At 45.4% G+C, this 22371-nt stretch overlaps 1 protein-coding gene across 2 annotated transcripts in view; it reads right to left on the bottom strand.

Moving 5' to 3' along the window:
- SMS (spermine synthase) overlaps positions 1-22014 on the bottom strand; it is a 40733-nt gene extending 18719 nt beyond the window's left edge. The window contains exons 1-4 of one of the 2 annotated variants that reach the window (XM_037020472.2): positions 21815-22014; positions 3575-3695; positions 593-683; positions 55-119 (exon numbers count right to left, since the gene is read on the bottom strand). In XM_037020472.2, coding sequence (XP_036876367.1) covers positions 55-119; positions 593-683; positions 3575-3695; positions 21815-21863 — 326 coding nt within the window. In that variant the 5' untranslated portion in view covers positions 21864-22014. Of the gene's footprint in view, positions 1-54; positions 120-592; positions 684-3574; positions 3696-3793; positions 3815-21814 lie in introns of those variants that run through there. The other variant, XM_073228198.1, reaches the window with a different exon arrangement.
- Between the last annotated feature and the right edge of the window lie 357 nt (positions 22015-22371).

Raw genomic sequence — 22371 nt, 5'->3', positions numbered from 1 at the left:
CACCACCATTCCAATTAAACAAATATAAAGGATATCTTAGAGGAGTTGACTTACCGCTTCACCCGCCCAGTACTGTCCTGACTCAATTCTTTCATTCTTTCTTCTACTTTGTTCAAAAGCTGTAATTAAAAGAAAGCCATCAATGGGCAGATACAATGAGCTGAGGGGAACAGCTGAATTACAGAACAAGAGGCTGAGGCTGTGTTGGAGGAGCTGCATGGTATACCTGCCCTCCCGCATCCCTCCAGCCACCAACCAGGCCTCATGGTGCTACCTAACCTCGGCCTAAGTTCCCATCAGGCAGTGGGACGGGGGGAGGCTCAAGGGTAATGCAGATAAAAGATCCTGGTTAAAGGTTCACACTCCGTCCAGTGGAAAGTGAAATGACCCAGGACACAAGCAGTCATGGCAATGACAGCCAGGTTTGTAACAACTGAGCAACAACTATTTTTCCTCTAAAATCACTGATCTGGAGGGAAGTTTAAAGTTAACTGAGAAGTCAGCAATTAAGTGAAATGATTTTAACATCATTAAAGTGAGTGGATTTTTATGATCCTTCAGTACTTGAGTCAAATGAAAATGAAAAACCGACACTATCAACTTCTTTGCCTTGCGAATCACCATCGTAACTCTGCAGGTCCAGCAACACCAATCCATGTGGGTAAATTCTCAAGTTGACAAAGCTACAAAGGAAAGTATGATTTTAAGGTTAGGAATGGTATCATGGCATTCAAAACAACCCACCAACCCGACTAAAAGGAAAGACCACTGCTCTTTCTTCCCCTAAGTAATATAGTTAACTCTTTTAACTCTTCTTGGGGGGGGGGGGGGGGGAGGAACCACCGATCATTGAAGGAAGACAGAGAGACATCACGTGCTACGGTTTGCAAACTGGGTTCCTGGGCCCAGAAAGCGATTCAGTAGAAGTTGCGTGAAACTGATTTTTAAGAAGATTCTCCAGCAGGTGATTCAGCCAGGTTTAGTGACCACAGCCTTAAAAAGAAGGAGGGCAGGAGAGGGCAAACTGGGTTCTCCCAGTTAACCTTCAGAGTTCAAAACAGCCATCCATGGTGTTTTCCTGACTGCAAGCAGCTGGTGGTAAAATTTATTTAGTTCGTGGGTTGGCAAACTCCAGCCCTATAACCTGCAAGCCAGATTCAGCCGGCAGCATGTTTTGTGAAGCCTGCAGGCTAAGAATGGCTTTTATATTTTCAAGCATTGTTCCAAAAAAGAGAGAGAATATTTGACAGAGACCTTATATGGCTCCTTACAGAAAAAGCTTTCTGACTCTCAATTTAGTGGATCTGACCTTTGTCTTTTTAACAAAATATATATGACTGTATCACATGCATTTTAAGTTATTTAGAGAAACTTTTATTTCCATTATATGTGTGTACTGTATTGTAGACACAGAGGTATATGGAGAGGGTTATAAAATAACTTCTTACTTTAAGTCATGCTTAGAGAAATATTTGAAAATTACTAGATTAGAAGATGAACTCTGTTTAGAGAATACAGGTAGCATGCTTGGATTAAAAATTAAACACTACTTAATTTCACCTTCAGCCCTTAAATGGCCCCCAAATCAAGTTCAGGCCCAGGACCAATCAGCAGAGGTGCTGGCGGGAAGGAAAATGTCACCCTTAACTGCCTGGGTGGTTCTAGCAGAGTCCTCTGCCAGAGACCAGGAATACAGAGTGCTGGAAGGGAAGGTCAAGCAAGGGCCAACCTCAAGGGATTAAAACCAAGAATAAAGAAAAAAAGGAAAGCGGCGGGAGCAGGGGCGGGGTGGGGGGCAACATGAAAAATGGTGGCTGAGAAGCAGGACTTCGGCATCACAAAGGGGCAATTAACCAGAAGTGGGGTGTGGAGCTGCAATCCTTCCCAGAGGCACGCATCAGGAGGGGACTTGGGCAGGAAGGGTGAGGTTTCAGGACAGGCAGCACAGGGACAGGCCTGAGCTGAGGAAGTGAGAGAAGAGGGAGACCAATGAGGAAAAGTAAGTTTTAAACTAAGCATGTTTTAATTTTTTCTGCTTTCAGAAGCAATTTCCAGACAGCTTTTGTCACTCAAAAAGTCCCTTCCAGGAAGAATTTTAAGCCTCTGAACAACTGAAATTGGTGTCTGAGAAGATTCAAGAACTACAGTAGAGAGGTAGGAGGGACCTGGCTGCAAAGGCTCCTAGAAGATGGCAAGAGATTCAAGGCTTCACCTGGAATGGAAGAGGAGCCTACGAAGGTGGGAGAGTGTGGTCCCCAAAGGTTGGGGTCTGCAGCAAGGACTGAGAGAAACCATGGCAGGAGGGTGGAGCAGAGGGCCGGGACAGAGAGGGGCCAGTTCGAGCGTGCAGGAGCTGTGGGCATCAAGCCAGCTGCAGCACTCTACTTCCTGGGGACTTGCCATGAACTGGCGAGCGCAGAGGAGGATGGAGGGCAAAGGAGGGCTGGTAGTGGAGCTCATTTTGGGTCACCCTTGAGGCTGAACTAATTTTAGATACATGTATTTGCACCATCTACTAAACACACATACGAAGGTTTGCTACAGAGTTAGAAATACTAATCGGCTTGGGGATAGAGGGGTTGGGATGTTTGAGAGACATCAGGAGAGGGAACACCAATTAGTGCCACAGGTGAAGACTATGTAGACATAGAGAATAAGGAAAGGGGCAGGTTCCAAAGTCAAAGTCAAAGTTTCCTCATCTCCCAGCATTGTCTTCTGGCCTCTGTAAGATTGTGGGGGTAGTTATTTTTTCTTTTAATAGAAAACAAGGGAGGAAATGTGGGACATTAAAGCGATGTGGAATTCTAATACTTTGTACCCACAGAGGGAATGGAATGAAAACCACTGACAATACCCAGGAGTTCACATTTCAAATTAACAATGCAAATCACTAAGAGTCTTAATAGTTTTGCATAGTAAACCAGTCTAGATATGCTACACACCTAAAGTTAGAAAACACAGAAAGCTCAGTGCACTGGTGTCTTCTGTTATCAGTCTTTTCTTAATTTAGGTTGCCTTTCCATTCTCAGAACACAGTGACTTTCAGCTACATAGTGATTGTGTAAAGTCTACATAGCCTATGAACTCTTGGATCCCTTCAGATACCTGTCAAGCTTCTACTACACTTTCTCTGTTTGGTGTTGTCTGCATTCAGTGACGATCATTTTTAACAGTGCTACTCACAATGGGGGCAGCCACCCAGCAGCACCAGCAATCCTTCGAAGCTGGCTGGAAATGCAGTTTGGGGCATGGCCCTTGACCTACTGCATCCGAAACTCTTGGGAGTGGAGCCCAGGAATCTGGATTTTAACCAACTCAAGATCAGAGCCTGCAGGTTCAAGCAAGCTGCTTATGGTGCCCCAGAGTTCTGGGCCCCAGCCACACAGCAGAACTACCTGGGGGCTTTGGAGAACTGTGGTGCCCCAGGGCTGAGAAGCAGTGAATTCTAGGCCGTTCTTAAAAGACATCACAGGAGGAAGTAAAAATACCTGGACACCACTGCACTACAGCCCTTTGCCCCCCACCCCTCAAGTGCTCTGATCTGAAGGAACACAAGCACTCAAGGTCACCTCACCTGCCATTTTTATTTATGTAGGTCGCTAAATAGCCGTGGTCCTGCCAGGTATGTACCGACTCCATCATCCCCTGCTCCTGGAAAATGGACTGGAGGCCTTTTAGAATGTTCTCACCGTCAACTGGAGGACAGGGAAAAAAGAAGGCAAGATGGTCAAGATGAGACACCTGAAAGGAAAGCCAGTGAGGCAGTTTCACGACGGAACCGAGAGTCACTTACCCGTTTGTCATGAGCTTTTATACACACTGTCACTCTGCAAGGAGAGGCCACACACATTATCAGGAAACACAGCAGAACACAAAAAACCACCACAAAATAGCTGTGCCAAGGATGCAGACAGATATTTGGCCAACTAAAGACGGCATTAAGAAAATATTCAGCCTAACTAGAAATCAAAGAAATGCCAATACAATAAATGAGATTCCACTTTAGGGTAAATAAATTAATGAAGATATGCAGTATACTAGAAGGTAACGTCCAACTACTGTTGATGTCCATCCACAAGCATTATAAACGACACCCAAACTTTTGGTTTTATGTTCTAGGTGTTTTGCATTAAGAAAGGGTTGCTTCTATAATTAGAAAAGAAACTAAATGGTGCTTGCTCAGCAACATATTTCTAAATGGTAGAAACTGAAAAGCAATTCTTCTATACCGGACACCTGCTGAGGCATTGAGATCAGTGCCCGCCAGGCCCAGAGGCCACTCTTACCCTCTCCCACCCCAATCCCTCCAATGTGGAGCTCAGCACCCCCAGGTAGGACTAAAGTCAAGGTTAAAGAAACTGCATTAACCTCACAGGTTCACGTGAGGCCAGAACCTTAAACAATGTCCAACCTTATGATACTTAGAGCAAAGGCAAAATGCAACTTACTCTGCTCACTGTACCTGCAAAGTAGTCATCCCCTGAGGAGGGTAAGATAAAGATCCCAGATGAGACCAGAGGATAACTGTGCTGTCCCACCCCCTCCGCAGGCTGCTGCTTTCTCCCCGTAAAGGAAAAGACAGTGCAGGCAACACAAACACCAAAATGAAGCATCCCTAGGCCCTGAACCCAGGCCAAAGAAAAACACAGGAAGACTCACAGCTGACCACATGTGGTTTCACAAGAATAAATTACACCAGAATTCCTTTCATAAACTAAGTAGTGCCAAAACTTGGATTAGAAGTTAAGGATTTTCACTCTCCATAGAATCTATGTCCAGATATTTGGAACTATGTTCCCAAGACCTTCCAGTGCACAGTAAACATGAAGGCCACAGACTGGGTTCACAGGCCCAACTAGACAGATATGTCTTACTCTGGCCTGCACAGACTCTTAAAAAATGTAAGTTAGTGGCCATTTAAAAGCCAGAAGATTTCATCAGCCCCTGCTGTAGTATGTGGAATGGTGGCCCCCAAAAGATCCATTCCACATCCTAACCCCTGGAACCTGGCGGTGTGACCTTATTTGGGAAGGGGTTTTTGAAGATATGATTTAAAGATCTAGAGATGAATTCATCCTGGACTACCAAAGTAGGAGGCCCTAAATCCAATGACAAGCGCCCTCATAAGAGACAGAGGAGGTGACCCAGTGAGAAAGAGCAGATGAGGTGAGGACACAGGCAGAGACTGGAGTGATGCAGCCACACTGCCGAAGCTGCCAGAGCTGGAAGAGGAAGCAAGGATTCTCCCCTGGGGCCGGCAGAGGGGGTGAACCCTGCTGACACTTGTTCTCAGACTTCTGGCCTCCAGAACTGGGACAGAGTTCCTGTTGTTTTAAGCCACACAGTTTGTACTACTTAATTATAATAGCCCTGGCTGACTAAGACACCCACCAAAATTCCTATTTTCAACTTCCCTTAACAAACAAAAGCAACTAGAGTAGCAAAAACGGCAGTGAAGGCATTGTTTTTCAATCCTGTGAATCCCCAAATGCAGGCAGAGCCATGAGGTCACTTAGAGCCCCACCCGATGAGCATATACCACCAAGTCCCCAACAGGAGTCGGTGGAGACAAGTGGGCCACAGGCCGGAGAGGAACGAGGAAGTGAGAAAGCAAAGGGACTTCAGAGCCCCATAGAGGACCAACAGGGGCTCACCCGTAAGGAACGGGTCCCCCTGTGAGAGGGCAGCACCCAGAAGGCCCCAAGTGAGGGAGAGCAGGGAACCTGGGGAGGGCCAGAGGATGTTGGGGGGCGCTGGGCCCTATGCTCTGCTTAAATGAACTGAAGCCACTTGGAGGAAAAAGCCCCCCACCAGGGAGACCACCAGAGCAAGGTCCACATCACACGCCCGTGGGAAGGAACACAAGCACCGCCACCATGAGCACGGGTGTCATGTCTCATTAACGTCTCCCTCCCTCCCAGCTAAATTATGCCTCTGGGAAACTCATTTGGCAGAAAGTAATCTAGCTGGTTTCACTACTCCAAAATTGACTGCAGGAAATTTAAAGGGGAGGCCTGAATTTTATCCCCAGAACTGTGGCTTTAAGATTACATTCTACTCCCTAGAAAAATTCCGATTCCAAAACTTGAAAAACAGAACTGACCTTGTTCAGTCTGCTTGTCAGTGGAGCCTGTGGGGTCAGGCCACCCGTGGAAGTGACTGAGCTGCAGGGCAGTAAAGACAAGTGTGTCCACCATGCCCTGAGGTTCCACATACCCCTGAAGTACTTACCCTGAGTGGGAAAGCCTCTATATAACTATTTAATACCTACTTGGCTAGAACAGATGTTTTTCTGTTTTGGAAGTCATCACTCCTGGGAAATGGCCTCAAGAGTGGGCACATTACAAAACAGAACACAAATCCCCAATTCTGATTTAGGGATGATCCAGACAGGGTGACCCTGCATGTCACTGGCTTGGCAGTACAGTGAATGAGGGCCCTGGGGCTGAGATGGGGCAAACTCTTGTCCCTTGGACCAGGGAAAGGGGGTGTTCTTTGTCTAATACAGGCAAAGGCCTGACTGCTGGCCAAGCCCAGCATGGAGACTGTCACCTTTTCACAAATGGCACAACTGGCAGACAGGCAGTTAGCTGATGGAAGCCCTTTGGCCAGGTTTCAAACTGAAGAAAAACACACTACAAAAGAAAGCCAGTTTAGAATGTTACTTATTTCATACTGTGGGTTAATCCACCCCTACCCCAAATTCAGAAGAAATATGCCAGGTCTTAATGTTATTGCCAGCTGTCACCACCCTGGTCCCCAGGGGCACTGAGTATGCCAGCCCTGCAGGGAATACAGTGACCATGTCCTTTTGCCCACCATCTACCTCACTTTATATTCACCTTCCTCCTGGCCTAAGGGCTCCCCTTATCCGCTCTGCTTCCAGCCCCTGGAAAGACTCCAGAAAGGGAAACTGGAGCTGAAAAGAACAGCCCAGCATCTCCTTTACAGAATCAACGTTTTAAAAATGAAACCTGAAAGCCAAACACATAAGCTCCACTAGGCTTGATGAGGTGGTGTGCTTGCTCATTTTGATCTCAGGTGCTCCATAAATGTTTTGTGGGTAAACAAAAATTTATTCCTAGAACATCTAAACCAGTGATTTTCAATCCTAGCTGTGCATTATAATCAGCTGAGGAGTGTTAAAAACTCTGATGCTACACCCTAGACCAATTAAATGAACATCTGGAGGTAGGACCCAGGCATCAGTACTTTTTAAAGCTCCCTGGGAAACTCCAATGTGCAGCCTTGGTAGAGGAGCCATGGATCTAAGCCACTAGATACAAAAAAACAAAGAGAGATTTCCACTACCTCCAAACTAATTATACTCAAGTCACCAAAAGGTTACAGAAAATGATCAACAAAAAAACAGAAGGTCTGAAAGAAGTCCAAACTCCTTACTACCTATAGCCACAGGTAAACCCACACCATGCCCCAGAAAAATGCTTTTAATTATTATCCAATTTCAGCCTTTATGCTTGTCTAAGAGCATGGAACATGACCAAACAAAATCAACTCCATGTGTCATAGTTCCTCAATGGGGGCTGATACTATGTTGCAAAGGACTGTCTTGTCCCTCACAGGGCTTTGGCAATCTCATACCCATTACGTGTGAGTAGTGACCACCCCCTCTACCCCACTGTAGGAAAAAAAAAAAGACCCATACCCCAATTACCCAGGGGCAGAAAGGGGGAGGGCAATACAACTCCTTGAATACCATTAGACCCGCTCTACACAGGAGTGAAAATGAGCTTGGGCTCAGAGCATACCTAAACCCAGGAACACAAGATGGTGATGTCAAAAATGCCTATAAATCAGAACATTTGAAAGTAGATTCAGGTGCTTAAAGAGATCTAACCTCACAGCTTTCAAGTACACATGATAAACCAAACTAGGTTAATAAAATGTTTGGCAGAAGCTCTTAGAAAACTCTGATCAGGCAAGAATGATGTGCAACTAATGTACCACTCAGAGCCTTTCAAAATCATCAGAAACACAGCAACCTGTCCCAGGGGGAAAAATGTGTCCTTTGTCCACTGGACAACTCAATGTCCCCATTTCCACACCACTGCCCATGTATGTTTATTCAACAATAACTTACAAAGAATCACTTGGAGGTCTGGTCCCTATTAAACGTACCACTACAAGAAGAATGGAAGGAGCAAGAGGATAATGAAGGCCCAGGTTCTCTCTCCCTGCCTCATTTTCAGCCAGGGATCCATTTAGAGGCCTCTCTTGGAAAACGATCCTCCTTCCTCTGACCCTGAACTTCAGCTCCAGGTGACCCAATCACAAATTTGTACATTCAACTGGCAGGTGCCTCCTGCCCAACGGTTCACTGCACTGTTCTGATCCCAAATCTGAAATCAAGATGGGGCCGGGACTTGCTCCACGCCTGCTACTTAAGAGCCCCCATAATGTGTCTCCCACAAATCCCCCCACAACCGCCTCTCTGCCCCACCCGAACACACTGTCAGGACACCCTCTCTTATAGACCTAATTTCCTCAGCCATAAAAAAGGGACACCACATTGCAGGGTCCCTCTGGGGACCCCAGCACCAATAGTCGTTCCCTTAGTCCCGTGCAGTCTGGAACTGTGGTTTAATCATTGATCTGTAAGGTGGGCAGCCCTGTGTGCCTAAGTTGATTAGCTGCACTCACCCAACGTTACTAGCCCAAGAAGCCGCAGGGCTCATGCTGAATACAGACCTAAACACTAGTTACCCTGGCGAGAAGGTGGCAGAGCTTGCTTCAGTTATATTCCCACTGCTTCAGCTTTATGGGGCTAAAATACTGTAACCTCCTTAACAAAGTAAATCCCAAAAGACAGGCCACCCTAAGGGAATAAGAAATTCTCACACATCCAGAAAAAACTATTTTGACTCTCTCTACCTGTGACCTTGACATGTGCCTTTAAGTCTTTTCCAACTTCAAAAACTTCAGCCAAGTAAACTCCAGACACAGGGTGTGCGGGCTTTCTTTAAACTACACAATCCCAACTCTGCCCATGCGGCGGCCCCTTCTGAGGGCCATCAGACCACACAGGTCTGTCTGCCATGGCAGTGCTGCACCGGTCCCCTCTGCAAAACTGGGGCTGGGACAGGTGACTTGCAGCTGCTGCCTCCTTCTGCCCTCTCATTTTCAAGAAGTGCCTGCTGGTGAAATTAAGAAATGAATTTCTATTCTTGCTAAGACTGTCGTCAATTATGAGGGATGGAAATCCCACATCTCCCATCAAGCCCCACTGCCCTATTTCTTTGCTTCCACAGCAGGCTCAAGCCATCTGAGCTCCAAGGGTCAGTGAGGGAGTATTCCCATTATGGGCACCATGTTGCAGGGGGGTGGGGGGTGGCCCAAAGCCCAGCCTCCTTCCAGCCCACCCCTCACTCCACAAGATGCTGATGCTTTCAGAGCTCCATGCCCTGACTTGTTCTTGAATCTCCACTCCCACCAGCTCTGCCTCCCCCACCCACACTTCCCCTTTACCTCCAGGTCAGAGGGCCCACACTGGGTCAAGATCTACCCCTACTCCCTCCTTCCAGAGAGCTGTACTCTCCCTGTGGGAGGATGGTCTGGAAACTGGCTGGCAACAGATGGGTCTGCAGCTCACTGCAAGGGGAAGCAGAAACATGGCCATCCTTTCCCCAAAACCTCAGATTCTGATGTCAGAGAACCTAAGAGTCAGTTTTGGTTGTGCAGTTTCCCTTCTTCACATATAAATCAGCTTTCTGGGTTTCTTGGTAGACCCCCCCCACTAAGCCTAAAAGAAGAAGGAAACTAGACTGTGATACAGTTTGAAGTCATTCAAGTATCTATTTTAAAAATCTAATCAGATGTTCTAATCTTAGGTGGTAGTGGTTCCAAAAGCATACACTAACGTTTACTATATGAAAATTGTATCAAGTTTATAAGAAAAACTGGTGCAGTTACCACCACTGCAGTTTACTCCCTGTGAGAACAACATAGCATAGCGTTCCTCAAGCCAGTTGCTCCTAAGCGCTTAAGGGATCAAGAACTTCTTTCACTCACTTGGGATAAGCTAGATGTAATCAAAAACATCAGTGTTGACAGGCAGTGAATCCAGATTATTGAAATCAAATGATACACAGAAAAGGCCTTCATATTTCACAATCAAAAAGGGCTTTAATTATATGAACACTTTTAAAAGTTTTAAATTTTAACAAAGTGTCTATACATCTGGAGACTCCTGAGACATTCAGAAACCTAATGAATTTCCAGGGATTAAAGTGAAGATCAAGCAGGTGGTTCCTTGGGTCTGCCTTCCTTTTACAGCTTGGTCTTACATTCCCACGGTCAGTTCTTTTTTTACAACAGCTGTAAAATGATTAACCACATCATACAAAACTGAAGCCAACAGGAATGTTCAGAGCAGCATGATTCATAATAATAAAAAAGCGGAAACACCCCAACTGTCTACCAAGTTATAAATGAATATGCAAAACATGGCAAGTTCATACCATAGACTATTATTCAGCCACAGAAGGAATGCAGACAACATGGGTGACCCAGAAGCCAGTCACAAAGGACCACATATGATTCCATTTATAGGACATGGCTAGAAAAGTCAAATCTCTAGACAGAGCAAATCAGTGGGTGCCAGGGGCTGGGAGGAATGGGGATGTGATGGTTAAGTGGTATGGGTTTCTTCCTGCAGTGATGAAAATGTTCTAAAATTTTATAAATATATTGGAAATCATCGCACTGTATACTTTAAAATCAAATCACTATGTTGAAACTAATGTTATGTCAATGATACCTTAATAAAATTTTTAATTTAAAAATTGCAGCGGTGAGGTACAGCTGCAAAATACAGAAAGGCACGATGGCCAACCATTTAGAGGGCTTATTTTCAGAGCACTTTCTAATGTTCATAGAGAAGAGCAACCAAATAAGGAAAAATTAACTACAGAAACAAAGAAAAAGGCCTCCTGAAGTTGGATTGACAGCCATACAACATAACTCAGAAACAACATCCAAGCTCTTTTCATTGCAAACATGCATTAATGAAAACCATATGGGACTGTTTACAGTACCAGCCACAATGGCTTTTTCTTAAAACTCACAACTCACATTACGGTACACTTGGCACACTTGTAAAAAGTGATGCTATTTCACTGCCCTGCCTTCCATTTCCCACTACAGGACAGCAGTTAAAGGAGTTGTTTCCCATCACCCGCAACACCTACTGGGAAGGGGACAGGAGCCTTGCACTACTTTAAAACACCACCTACCCAGGTTCCTCCATGAGCCAGTCTCCTTACCAAAATAAAGGAGGGTTTATAAAGCTATAATTTGAGACACAACTTTAATCCCTTTCTTCAGTCTGGAACTCAAACACTAATGCAATTTTGTACCACCTTCTTCCTGGTAAACCCATCTCTCCCACGAGACGCGGTGTCTTAAAAGCAGGCACAACCCACAAGCCCTGGCCAGCACCTTTATGGCTGTCACATAGCTCAAACTCTCCAGTCCTCACACTCTGACTTGGGCCACCTGGGAGGCTAACCGGGATCTGTAAAACAAGGCACAGAAAGGGAAGATTATGCAAAAGCCCAGCTTTCATTTGGGGGGAAGGTAACACTCAGTTTGTGGTGATGAGATGCTGAAAACACAGGACCACTTGACCTCTCCTCTCCCAAAAGGATCTTTGAGCAACCTACGGCATGTCATACATCAATTCTATCTCGACTCCATGGACTCAAGGAACCTGTGTGTTTACAGAGAAGAGGGAGGAGTAAACTCAGGCCAGAGTTGTGGCATGGAGCAGGGGAAGACACAGAGGCAGAGGACCCAGAGAAGAGGTGAGGACCACAAAGAGCCCTCTCAGAGTGTGGGCCAGGCTCCACCCAACAGGAACGAGAAAGGGGTGAGGGGAAGCCAGGACTGGCAACATCATGAAAAAGACCAGCACGGTAGCAAGAGGGGTCTTGTAGGGCTTGAGGTTAGAGGACAGGACAAGACCTAAGGCACCCAGACCAGGAAAATGACCAGCCCTTACCTATAGTTCAAAACTGCAGTCCACAGTCCACCAGGAGACATGAAAAAGGACCCAGCTGCCACCTCACCACGCCTCCCCTTTATCTCACAAAGCGTGGGGCAGAGAACAGGTTACAGGCTGGTCCAAGGCTCAACGGCAATGGTTTCCTTCAGCTCTCCCCAGGAGACCAAGCTTTCTTTCCCAAAATAGAAACTGGGATCGCCATTTTATTATCCAGAAGCACTTGAGCAGTATCATAAATATCCAGCTCTCTTCCTACCAACTTTAGGTGAGCAGAATTCCTTACAGCTCAGACCTATTACCATTTGTGTTTTTAAGAACAATTCTAGGATTTCTACCCAAGCTTCTCTGCCAGGCTGCAAATCAACAGTGACATAATTATTTCCAAAGATAAAGTGGTTTGGACTTTGTGAGCCTACTTTAAAAATCAGATTTGTATCAGAGCTATCTCTGAGGCAGTCCCAGAACCTTCCCTTCTGGCTTTGCCCAAGGCAACCAGCAAAGTCAACATTCAGGTCTGCAGCCTTCGTAACAGACCTCCAAGGAGATTAACTCAGCGTGCAGGAAGCGCTGGGAAAGTAGGTGCAAATACAGGATAGTACAGAGGGGCAAGACAACAGACACAAGCCAGAACTCCGCAGCCACCAGGAGGGGCATGTGATGGATTCCAGATGAAGCACAAGACCATGTGGGGAGCCTGGGAATTTTATTTGTAAATTTTTCCAGATGGCTCTGAAGCAAGCCACTGGACTTAGATGGTCTGAAAGCAGGGGTTGGCAAACTTGTTCTTTAAACGGGCACATAGTAAAGATGTCAGGCTTTGCAGGCCCAATCAGGTTTCTGTAACAAGGGCTGTATGCACAAAAAGGCACATGGCCCAAGGGCCTTAGTTTGTTGACCCGTGATCTAAAGTCTTTTCTAGCTCTAAATTCCTAACCAGCAGGGACAGGGACTCTTAGCTGGAATTCTACAACCTAAATTTCCAGAAGTTATGTTGTTAGAATCTGAGACTAAGCTGAGAAATATTCCCTAAATTCAAGTTAGCAACTTACTAAATGTGGAAAAAAATAACAGCTAATATCTATACAACTAGTTCCCCTGCTATTTAAGGAATACATAGAAGTAATATTAGCAGCGCACAGACACCCTGAAATAGAGAATGAGATTATTAAAGAGTACCAGTCTCCATTTTAAAGTCTCAAATTATTAATCAATGCTCCCACTTCAAGAAACTTGAAAAAGAGGAAAGTAAGCCCCAAGGAAGCAGAAAGGGAATAAGGCTAACAGAAATCAACGAAATTGAAATCAGAAAAACTATAGGAAAAAAATCAATGAAGTGAAAAGCTATTTCTTTGAAAAGATCGATGAAATTGACAGACTCTAGCAAAACTGACAAAGGAAAAAAAAGAGAAGACAGTGATTGTCAATATTAGCAATAAAACAAGAGCTATCATTACAGACCTTGCTGATACCAAGAACAAGGGAATCCTACAAACACTTAAAAAGGTAATGGTTCAGTTCCTCAAAAAACACAAACTAGCACAACTCACAAGTACAAACACATCTGAATAGCCCTGTAGCTATTCAGGAAAATGAATCCATAATTCAAAAACTCCAAAAAAACCAGAAAATATCTTGAGGCCCAGATGGTTTCTCTGGATGATAATATCAAACATTTAAAGAAGAATTAACACCAATTCTACATCATGTTTTCCAGAATATATCAGAGGAGGAAATACTTCCCAATTCATTTTATGAAACCATTATCTTAATACCAAAACCAGATAAAGTGTAATATGAGAAACCTACAAACCAGACCAATATCCCTCATAATATAAACACAAAAATCTTTAACATATCCTTAGCAGGTCCTTAAAATCCTTAACAAGTAAGAATTCAGCAGTATATAAACAATAATTATGTACTCAAGTGGGATTTATTCCAGGTATGCAAGGCTTGTTCAATACTTAAAGAAAAAAGATCCACCATATAAACAGGCTGAAGAAAAATCACGATATTAATTGATGCAGAAAAAGTTTTTGACAAAATGTAACACCTGCTCAAAATAAAACACACAGAAAACTAGGAACAGAGGGGAACTTCCACAACTGGATAGTGTATATACAAAAAGAGCTAGCATCCAACTTAATGGTAAGACTGAATGCCACTAATGAAAGTGTAGCCACCTCAATAAAGTCAAGAAATTGCCCAATGCCACACACACATCTACTAAGTGGTAGAGCCAGGAATCAAACTCAAGCAGCTTGGGCTTCAAAATCCAGTGTGACAGGCCCTTGACCCTCTTCTTCAAAACCCCAGAACCAATTGGGCCACTTAAGTGTAGCATTACATTGTTCAAAGGTTCAATGTTAAACCATTATAAAAACTACTACATCATTACTGCTTCCCTAAGCATGATCCACAGTACCAGTGCTGAAAAATATTCTAGAAGGAAAAAGGTCCCATAACTAAGTCCTGGGGTTGTAATGTACATACAGCATGGTGACTATAGTTAATAATACTGTATTGTACATTTGAAATCTTAAGTCTCATCACAAGAAAAAAAAATTTCTAACGGTGTATGGTGATGGGTGTTAACCTAGACTTATTGTTATTTCCCAGTGCACAGAAATATCAAATCATTACATTGTACACCTGAAAATAAAATCATGTCAATTACATCTCAATTTAAATGAAAAACGGTTCCACATTGAACCAAGTTTGAGATACTATACTCACTTCTAAAAATTCAGAATGCAGTCCTTTTGGAAGAGACAGTTTGGTGTTAAAGACAACAATATCCTAGAAATTGCTCAGGATTCTCACTGGAGAAGTTTCCATTCTGGGGAAAATGGAGTCATACAACACAACCCCACGGAAGTGGTTATCTTAAAAATCAAAGTGTCCTTTAAAAATTCTGCTTTAATAACTTTAAAAGATCCTTAAAATAAAGTAGACCAACCTTCTAACCACATTCCAACCCAATTATTTTCTGCCTCTTCTTTTGCCAGAACTCTCCTTCTCTTTCAGTAAGTTAAATTTACACCTCTTTATAACTGAGTATCTTTATCCACTGGCACAAATTCAAAGTACTCAGCTTTAAGTATTACAATTAGTGTTAAGTGTTTTATGTATCATTTGACACTATTCCAAACATTTTATTGGACAGCCCACCCAAAAACCCAGTGTGTGGGATTTTGGTTTCATTACTGCATTCACGCAGAGGGAGAAATTAAGGTGCATGTGAAACTACCTGGAGGGTCAAGTCAGCTCAGGAATCTAGAATGTGCTACCGGCTCTTACCAGCTCCTTTATGAGTTCACGGCTTAGCACATAAATGCATCTGATCACAAATATGGCCACTAGCTCAGTGGCTCCTTCCAGAACAAAGAAGACAGTACCAATTTAATGAAACCCAGGCACACCACAACTTAGGGTCCCCAGAGTTGTTTTTCCTGGGGTCTGGAGAAGTGCCTAGTTGTAAGGGTTTAAAAGAGCATTTTGCATAATGGTTTACATACTTGGTTTGCAGATTCAATTGAGGAGGTTTCCCGACTTTTCAAAAGAACTTAGCTTGTAATTAACTACCATGAAATGGTGGTTGAAGCGGCAGTGCACAACAGCAGGCTTGGGTTACAACTGCAGTGAAATGGTGGATTTAAATAACCATTTGTGTGACTCCAAAAACTGAACTCAGTAATAGCTTTATTGAACATGTTTTTAAACAGATGCCCAACCACAATCCACTAGCTTTCTGACTAATCCTTACCTGCCAAGGTTAAGGTGGTCTCAATTCAAATTATAAAGCCCATAATTCTAATTTTATCCCAGTACCAATCTGACCCCAAAAGCTCTAACTTTTCAAATTTATGAGAGAGACCACAGTACTTCCGTCTATCTCCCAAGATAACGAAGGTCGGCCAGTGCTGATTCAAGTACAGCCAATTTGATTATACGATTAAGAGGATGCAAATCAGATTCCAAATTGGTAATTCCTCCACTGCAAAACAAAACGAGGTTCCAAACCCCCCTGCCCTGCCCCAAGAAAAACACAAGACAAACTGCCTACCAGTTGGTTATTAAAATTGGAAAACGTTCTCCTTAAGAAATGTCGCATGCCAGGCTTCAGATTACTTGAAATCAAGTACCTTTCTCTTATTAGGTAGGTAGGAATCATTCCCAATGCCTGGATTACAGTCAATTTCTTCAATAGACAGCTGTTATCCCTTCCAAAGCATTTAGAACAATAGAACTACCAAATAAGAACTAGATGAGGCTTCTCCATACAATGGACAAACTAATTCAACCACACACTACCTCTACAGGCTTAAAGAAAGGGGTGTAACTTTGAGCTGCATTCTAAAAAGATTCATTATGGTTCATACAATTTTTGAATGGCAAGCTCACAAAACTAATTTCCAACAGTGTACAATTATTCAGCCTAGTGTCCACGATGAGTGCAATTAAGAATCTTTTGCAGAGTTTGGGAAAGGAATTAAAAAAAAAAACCCGACCAAGCAAAAGAGCATGCCAAATGGAGCCATCTCCACGGAGGGACCTCCCCCCACCGGTTCCATAAAGCATTTTGAAACACAAGTTAAGATCCGAAAGAATACCTAAAGAACAAGCAATGTTTCCCCCAAAGCTGTTCAATTCGGAGTCCAGGCGCCTCCAAGCTGCTTGGAAGCACAAGGAGTTGGAGACTGAAGTGTGTTGGGGTAAGGGGGAGAACCGGGTGGATATGGACCTCCTAAGTGCTGATGAGTGGCACCTTGATCCACAGGAGGGTTTTCAAAGGGGCAAAGGGACAGGGATTTGTTGAATTCCGGATGACTGAGCCCTTCCCAAAAGTGGAGACAAATAGGGAGACTGTGGCCAAGAACTGTAGCCAGGAAAAAAGATGAGCGAGGAATTTGAGACTGTAGCAGGTAGAATCCACAGGACTTAAAGACTTGCAGATTAGTGACTGGGGTGGGGGATAACCCCACAAGTTTCTGATACAAGACTGTTTTGTTTTTAATGAGAATCCTATTATAGTGGTTCTCACACTAAATCAGCATCAGAATTACTGGGAGGAAGCCAGTTAAAAAAAAATAAAAATAACAAATTCCAGGAATTCCCCCCACCCCTCTATCAGAGATTGTGATTCAGTCTATCTAAAGCTGGGGCCCAAGCATGCAGTTTCCAGTCACCGGCCCCCCAAGGCTTCACCGTTAAAGCAGGTGTGTGGTGTGGGTGTTGCTGTTTATCACAATGGTGGATGAAGTGTGACAGGCCAATGGATAACGATAATGCTGTGACAGTGAGAACACTCTTCCACTAGTTTCCACAGCACAAACACTAGATGCAATCAAAACTGGATTGTTCACATTTTATGCTTAGAGTTATAGCTACTATTTCAAACACAACAAGCTGATATACTTCCACCAGAAAGCAGCTCAACAAATAAACGGGAGAGTGGGAGCTTCGTGGGTGGGCTAAAGGTTTAAGAAAATAGGGACGGAGGGTCACCTGAAGCCACAGGCTGGCTGAATAGGTGGTGCTGGCCAAGCCCACGGCTAAGGCCCATCCTTCCTCAGCGACTATAGATTTGGGCATAGTGGAGACTTCCAAAAAACAATGAGGTAATTTTTGGTGATGACTTGTCATCCAGATTTCCGCAACAAACTAGTCAGAATTTATGCTGGGAACTCAGCACCCCAGCCCTACTGAAATGCTGTGGGAGCTGTCCTGTGCAATGGAGGATGTTTTTCACAACATTCCTGGCCTACCAGATGCTCACAGGACCTCCCAGTTGTGACAACCAAAACTGTGTCCTGATATTGCCAAATGTCAGAGGGGGGAATGGCCACAACCAGGGCCTTTGAGAATCACTGCCTTAAACTGAGAGGCTTCGTGCTTGTGGAATTAATAAGGCCTTGGAGTCAAATAGACATGGCTTTGAATCCCAGCTACCCCATATTTATTAGGTGGAAAACTTCAATGGGCCAATTTATTCATCTTTAAAATGAAGATAAACAGAACCTACTATAGGGTCGTTGTAAGGATTATATAAAATAGCATGTCATGTGCTTAGGGCAATGCCTTGCCTGGGAGGCAAATAATAAACATCAGCTTTTATGTTTTCCCAAGAGATGTTTTGAAGAGAAACCAGCTCTGGCCTTGAACAGCAACCTATTCCTAAAAGAACATACAGAAATGGCAGTCCCAGTTTCCTCTCCAGCTCCTAACAGCTCTCAACAGGGTTCCAAAGGCCCCCAAGGGGCCAAGTAGATACAATTGAAAGAGTCTGTGGACTTGTATGAGGAGAAATATACATCCTTATTTCCACTATTTGAAAAGGAAATCAGAGCTTTTTCTTATCAGATCATAGTTGAAATGGTGATTTTCTCAGCTCTACTTCAAAATTATGGAAATTATTAGACCCACTGTTAGGTTGTGTTGTGTTAACTAAGAAGCACATATTACTATGCCACACATTTGGGAGGTTTATTTTTGAAACCTGTTATTTTAAATAATTGGGTTATTTTACGTACTTAAAATTCTTATTCTGTGAAAGTATCCCCAGTGAGGGTCAAACGAACAAAAAATATTAAGAACCTCTACCCTAAACCTTTTCAGCTAAACCCACAATTCCCAAACAGCCTTCTGGTTTTAATTTAGTGAACAAGATTTTTGTTATAAAACTAATGTGTGATTTTGGGTGACAGAAGTTACTTTGTTTCCCTACATAATAGATGAGAGGTCTGAAAGTCAGACTTCAGCCAGGTCTCCCCATTCAGGACCCATCCTTTCAATTCTAAAATGAATGTGTGTGCCTTGTTTTCCCCTAGAGGAGTGAGAGCAACAGCTTTCCTTTAACCAGCACTTCTGTCAACCATCTCTGATGGACCAGGCTGCTCCAACAGGCAGACAGAGGCCATGCACATCACTCACCTCTGTATTCCTAGCACATTCGCTGCCTAGTATATACGAACTAGAACAATCTACTGCCCTCCACCAGCCCAGAGGACGCTTAAACTATACAAACGTGGAACGTGTTCATTCTCATTAGCCCCAGGCTGAGAAATCACAATATGTATTCTGGACTCAAGAGTCCTCAGAGTCCAATACTTCGCTTTCAAGATAACCAAACGTGAGGGGTTTTTTAAAGCAAAAATTAAAATTTCCTGAATTATCTTATCATCCAGAACACTGAAGAGGCACTCAATGCCAGGCCCAAACGATAACTGGCCCTTACACCTGCCCAGCGGCTGCTGGTACTAGCTGGCTTGCACTGGTAACTAAGTTATACGGAATTGCAACATAATAACGTAACTAAGTGGTTGAAGTTTATTTCCATTAAAATCACATCATGGAACTGGAGCATAAGGTAGGATTACTGACAAATGGGAAAAAGGACATGAATCCAGGCTCCACAGGCATCTGACTCACCCTTGAGTCACACCCAATACTCAACATGCCAAGATTATAATGCCTTTTGACTCATTATCATCAATTAAATGTTTTTGGAGACCTCACAGGTGGTAGATTTTTCATCAAGTGCCCCTTACTGACACCAAAAAGAACTTAGAAGATCCTCGACCAGCCAGATCCCCTTATTTTACAAGTAACATAATGAATACTTAGTAACAGCAAAGGTAACATGCCTCCTAATGAATACTTAGTAACAGCAAAGGTAACATGCCTCCCTGCAGCTCAAGTGATGGGAGGAATACGGTTAAGTATCAGAGTTCTCTTACTTACAAAACTTTTTTTTGTAGGGATCCAAGATCTAACAGATGCACCCACACACCCCACCCTTAGTATTATTTCTTTCTAGAATGTTCTTCACCTTGCCATCAAAGGTTTCTCTTTTAAGATTAACAAACTGGGAATTAAGAATAACTGGCTGGGAATTCTCAACCTTTTTTGCATTACTTTCTCTTTGCACAACTAAATTATTTAGATGCCACTTCCACAGGTTGCCAACTTGGAACCTACCAGTTTCTCCTCTCTCCCAAACTGCACATCCATGGTTCTCATTCCCTCTGTAGAGAGTGTCAGCTCAAAATGTTAGTTCTCTCGTTTTTTTCTTCATAAAGTGAAGGTTCCCCCACCCCACCCCCCGCTCCCCGCTTTACATCAGAACACAAAAGCTCACTGCGAGCCACCATTTCAACAAGGCAACACGTGAATTTAGCTGAAAGCTGTTTAAGGCTTTAGGCAAGGACACCTGGACTACGGGAAATGCCAAGATCTTCGGGTTTCATTATGAAATTACCCTCCCTAAAGCCCAGAAAACCCATATTCAGTAAGTACAGGTGAGTGTTCACACGTGCTTACTACCAGGGACACTTCCTACACTCATCTCAGCAGCTGCGTGATCTGAACCAGTATTTCCTCCTCAAGCCTCACCCTTCTCACTTCTAAACTAAGTATGCTAGAACCTTCACTAACCACTAAGCCCTAAAATTAACAGGGTAATTGCTCAACAAAGCCTAAAACTATCACACCTCACCAGCAGACGCCCCAGATACCATTTTATCCCTTGCGTCTCTCCAGCAGTCTACCTTCCCTCTATCCTCACCTAAGAAACGTGCTAAAAAATGCTTTGTTTACCCAAGTTACTTCCTGACCACCCAAATACACTGGCTATTACTTAACCAGTAACTCCCCTAATATTAAAATAACCCTATGATCACGATTCGCATTGTCCTCCCCCTTTTATCACAGGGAAAATGAGACTCAGTTAAGAAAAGCCAAAGTCACATGCAGCGTCACTCAAGAGACAACAGGATGCAAACCTACATCTTGCTTTAAATCTTCAAGGTCTTATTAAATCTTGTGCCTTCAGAGAGCCTTTAAATTTGGGGGAAAACTCAAAGTTCAAAAAAGGGAAGAGAAATAAAGTCTGTCAGTGTTGTAAATGGTAACAGAAAAGGTTGCTCCATCCAACTCGAAGAAAACAGTGAAAAAGCAAGATACGGATGAGACGCTCCAAAGTGGGGTGTACGGGAAGCGAACATTCAAGTCTACAACACTCACGGCTTTAAAAGCCATCAGAGAGAAAGACCGGCAGTACCCCCTCTGCCCCTTTCCAACCCCCGAGTTGGAAGAAGCCGGAGAAGGGGTTCTCATTCCCCGTCATATTTCCCAGCCCTCCTCTGTTCTGCTCGGCTCTCAGCCTTCCGAGGCCTCCCCGATTCCGGGAGTTGTAATTCCCTCGCCCAGACCCCAACCCCCCACCCCGCGCCCCAAGATAATCCTCGTTTCCTTTTCCCGCGCCCCGTCGCTTTCCGCGGGCTCCGTCTCCTACGCAGTCTGGTAAGGATTGTGCGTGCGCGGCGCGGGTATTTCCCCGCCCGAGCTGCCGCGAGGGGCGCCGGGCCCGGGGGGACCTACGGCCTCCCAGAGCAGGAGAGGGTGCCGCGGGCGGACCCCACAGGCCCCCCGCCCGGGCCGCCTCGCGCAGCCGCCCCTGCATCTGGGCCCCACGGCGGGTCCGCGGCCGCAGGAGGCACAGGCGCCAAGGGGGCCCCGGCGAGGGCGGCCAAGCACGCGTGCGGCGCAGGGTGGCGCCGGAGGCCCGGGAGGGCGGCTCGGTCGGGAGTGCGGGCGCGGCCGCTGCAGGCGCGGTGTGGCGGCGCGAACGGAGCGCGGCCTCCTCGGGGCCGCCGGTGCACGCGGCCCCGCAGGGCGCTGGGCGCGGCCGCCCAGAAGGCGCCGAGGCCGCGCGCGCCGCCCGCATTGTTCAGCCCGCGGCGCGCGCCCCGCCTGGTCCCCGTCGGGCAGGTGGCGGCCGCGCGCCCTCACCTCTGGCGCCGAGCATGAAGTCGAGCGTGCTGTGCCGTGCTGCTGCCATAGTGAGGCGAGGCCCTGTGCCATGCCTGGGGGAGGCGGCTGCGGGAGACTGGGGGCCGCACGGCGCGTCGGGCTGCGGCCGGCGGGGACTGCGCCGCGCCGGGGCGGCTGGGGGCAGGAGGTGGGAGGGGCCGTCGGGAGCGACCGGGGCGCGGGGGCGGCGCCGGGCCCGCCTCCGGGAGGGAGGGAGCGAGCGCGCCTGCAGCCCCGAACTTGGAAAGCAGGGTGTGGGGCCTCGCTCAAGCAATGGTGGAAACGCGGGCGCCGTGCTCCCCGGCGTGCGTCACCAATGGCCGCGCCCCGCGCCAAGGATCGGGCGGGCGCTCCCGCCGTCCGTTAAGTCCCCTTAGGTTTAAACAGTGCCGCATGACTTCCGGGGGGCCCACCCCTTATGCTTCCCCCCCCGACCATCCCCCAAGCCAAGGCCCCTCTTATTTCCTGGCCAAGTCAAGAAAATGAAATGCTAGGATCCACCCTGTGGTCTAAAAGTACCGCTGCCTTTTTCTTAA

Source organism: Manis javanica, chromosome X (genome assembly GCF_040802235.1).
Source record: "Manis javanica isolate MJ-LG chromosome X, MJ_LKY, whole genome shotgun sequence".
Taxonomy (NCBI): Eukaryota; Metazoa; Chordata; class Mammalia; order Pholidota; family Manidae; genus Manis; species Manis javanica.
The sequence above is the reverse complement of the archived record's forward strand: the minus strand, read 5'-3'. Positions and strand labels throughout refer to the sequence as shown.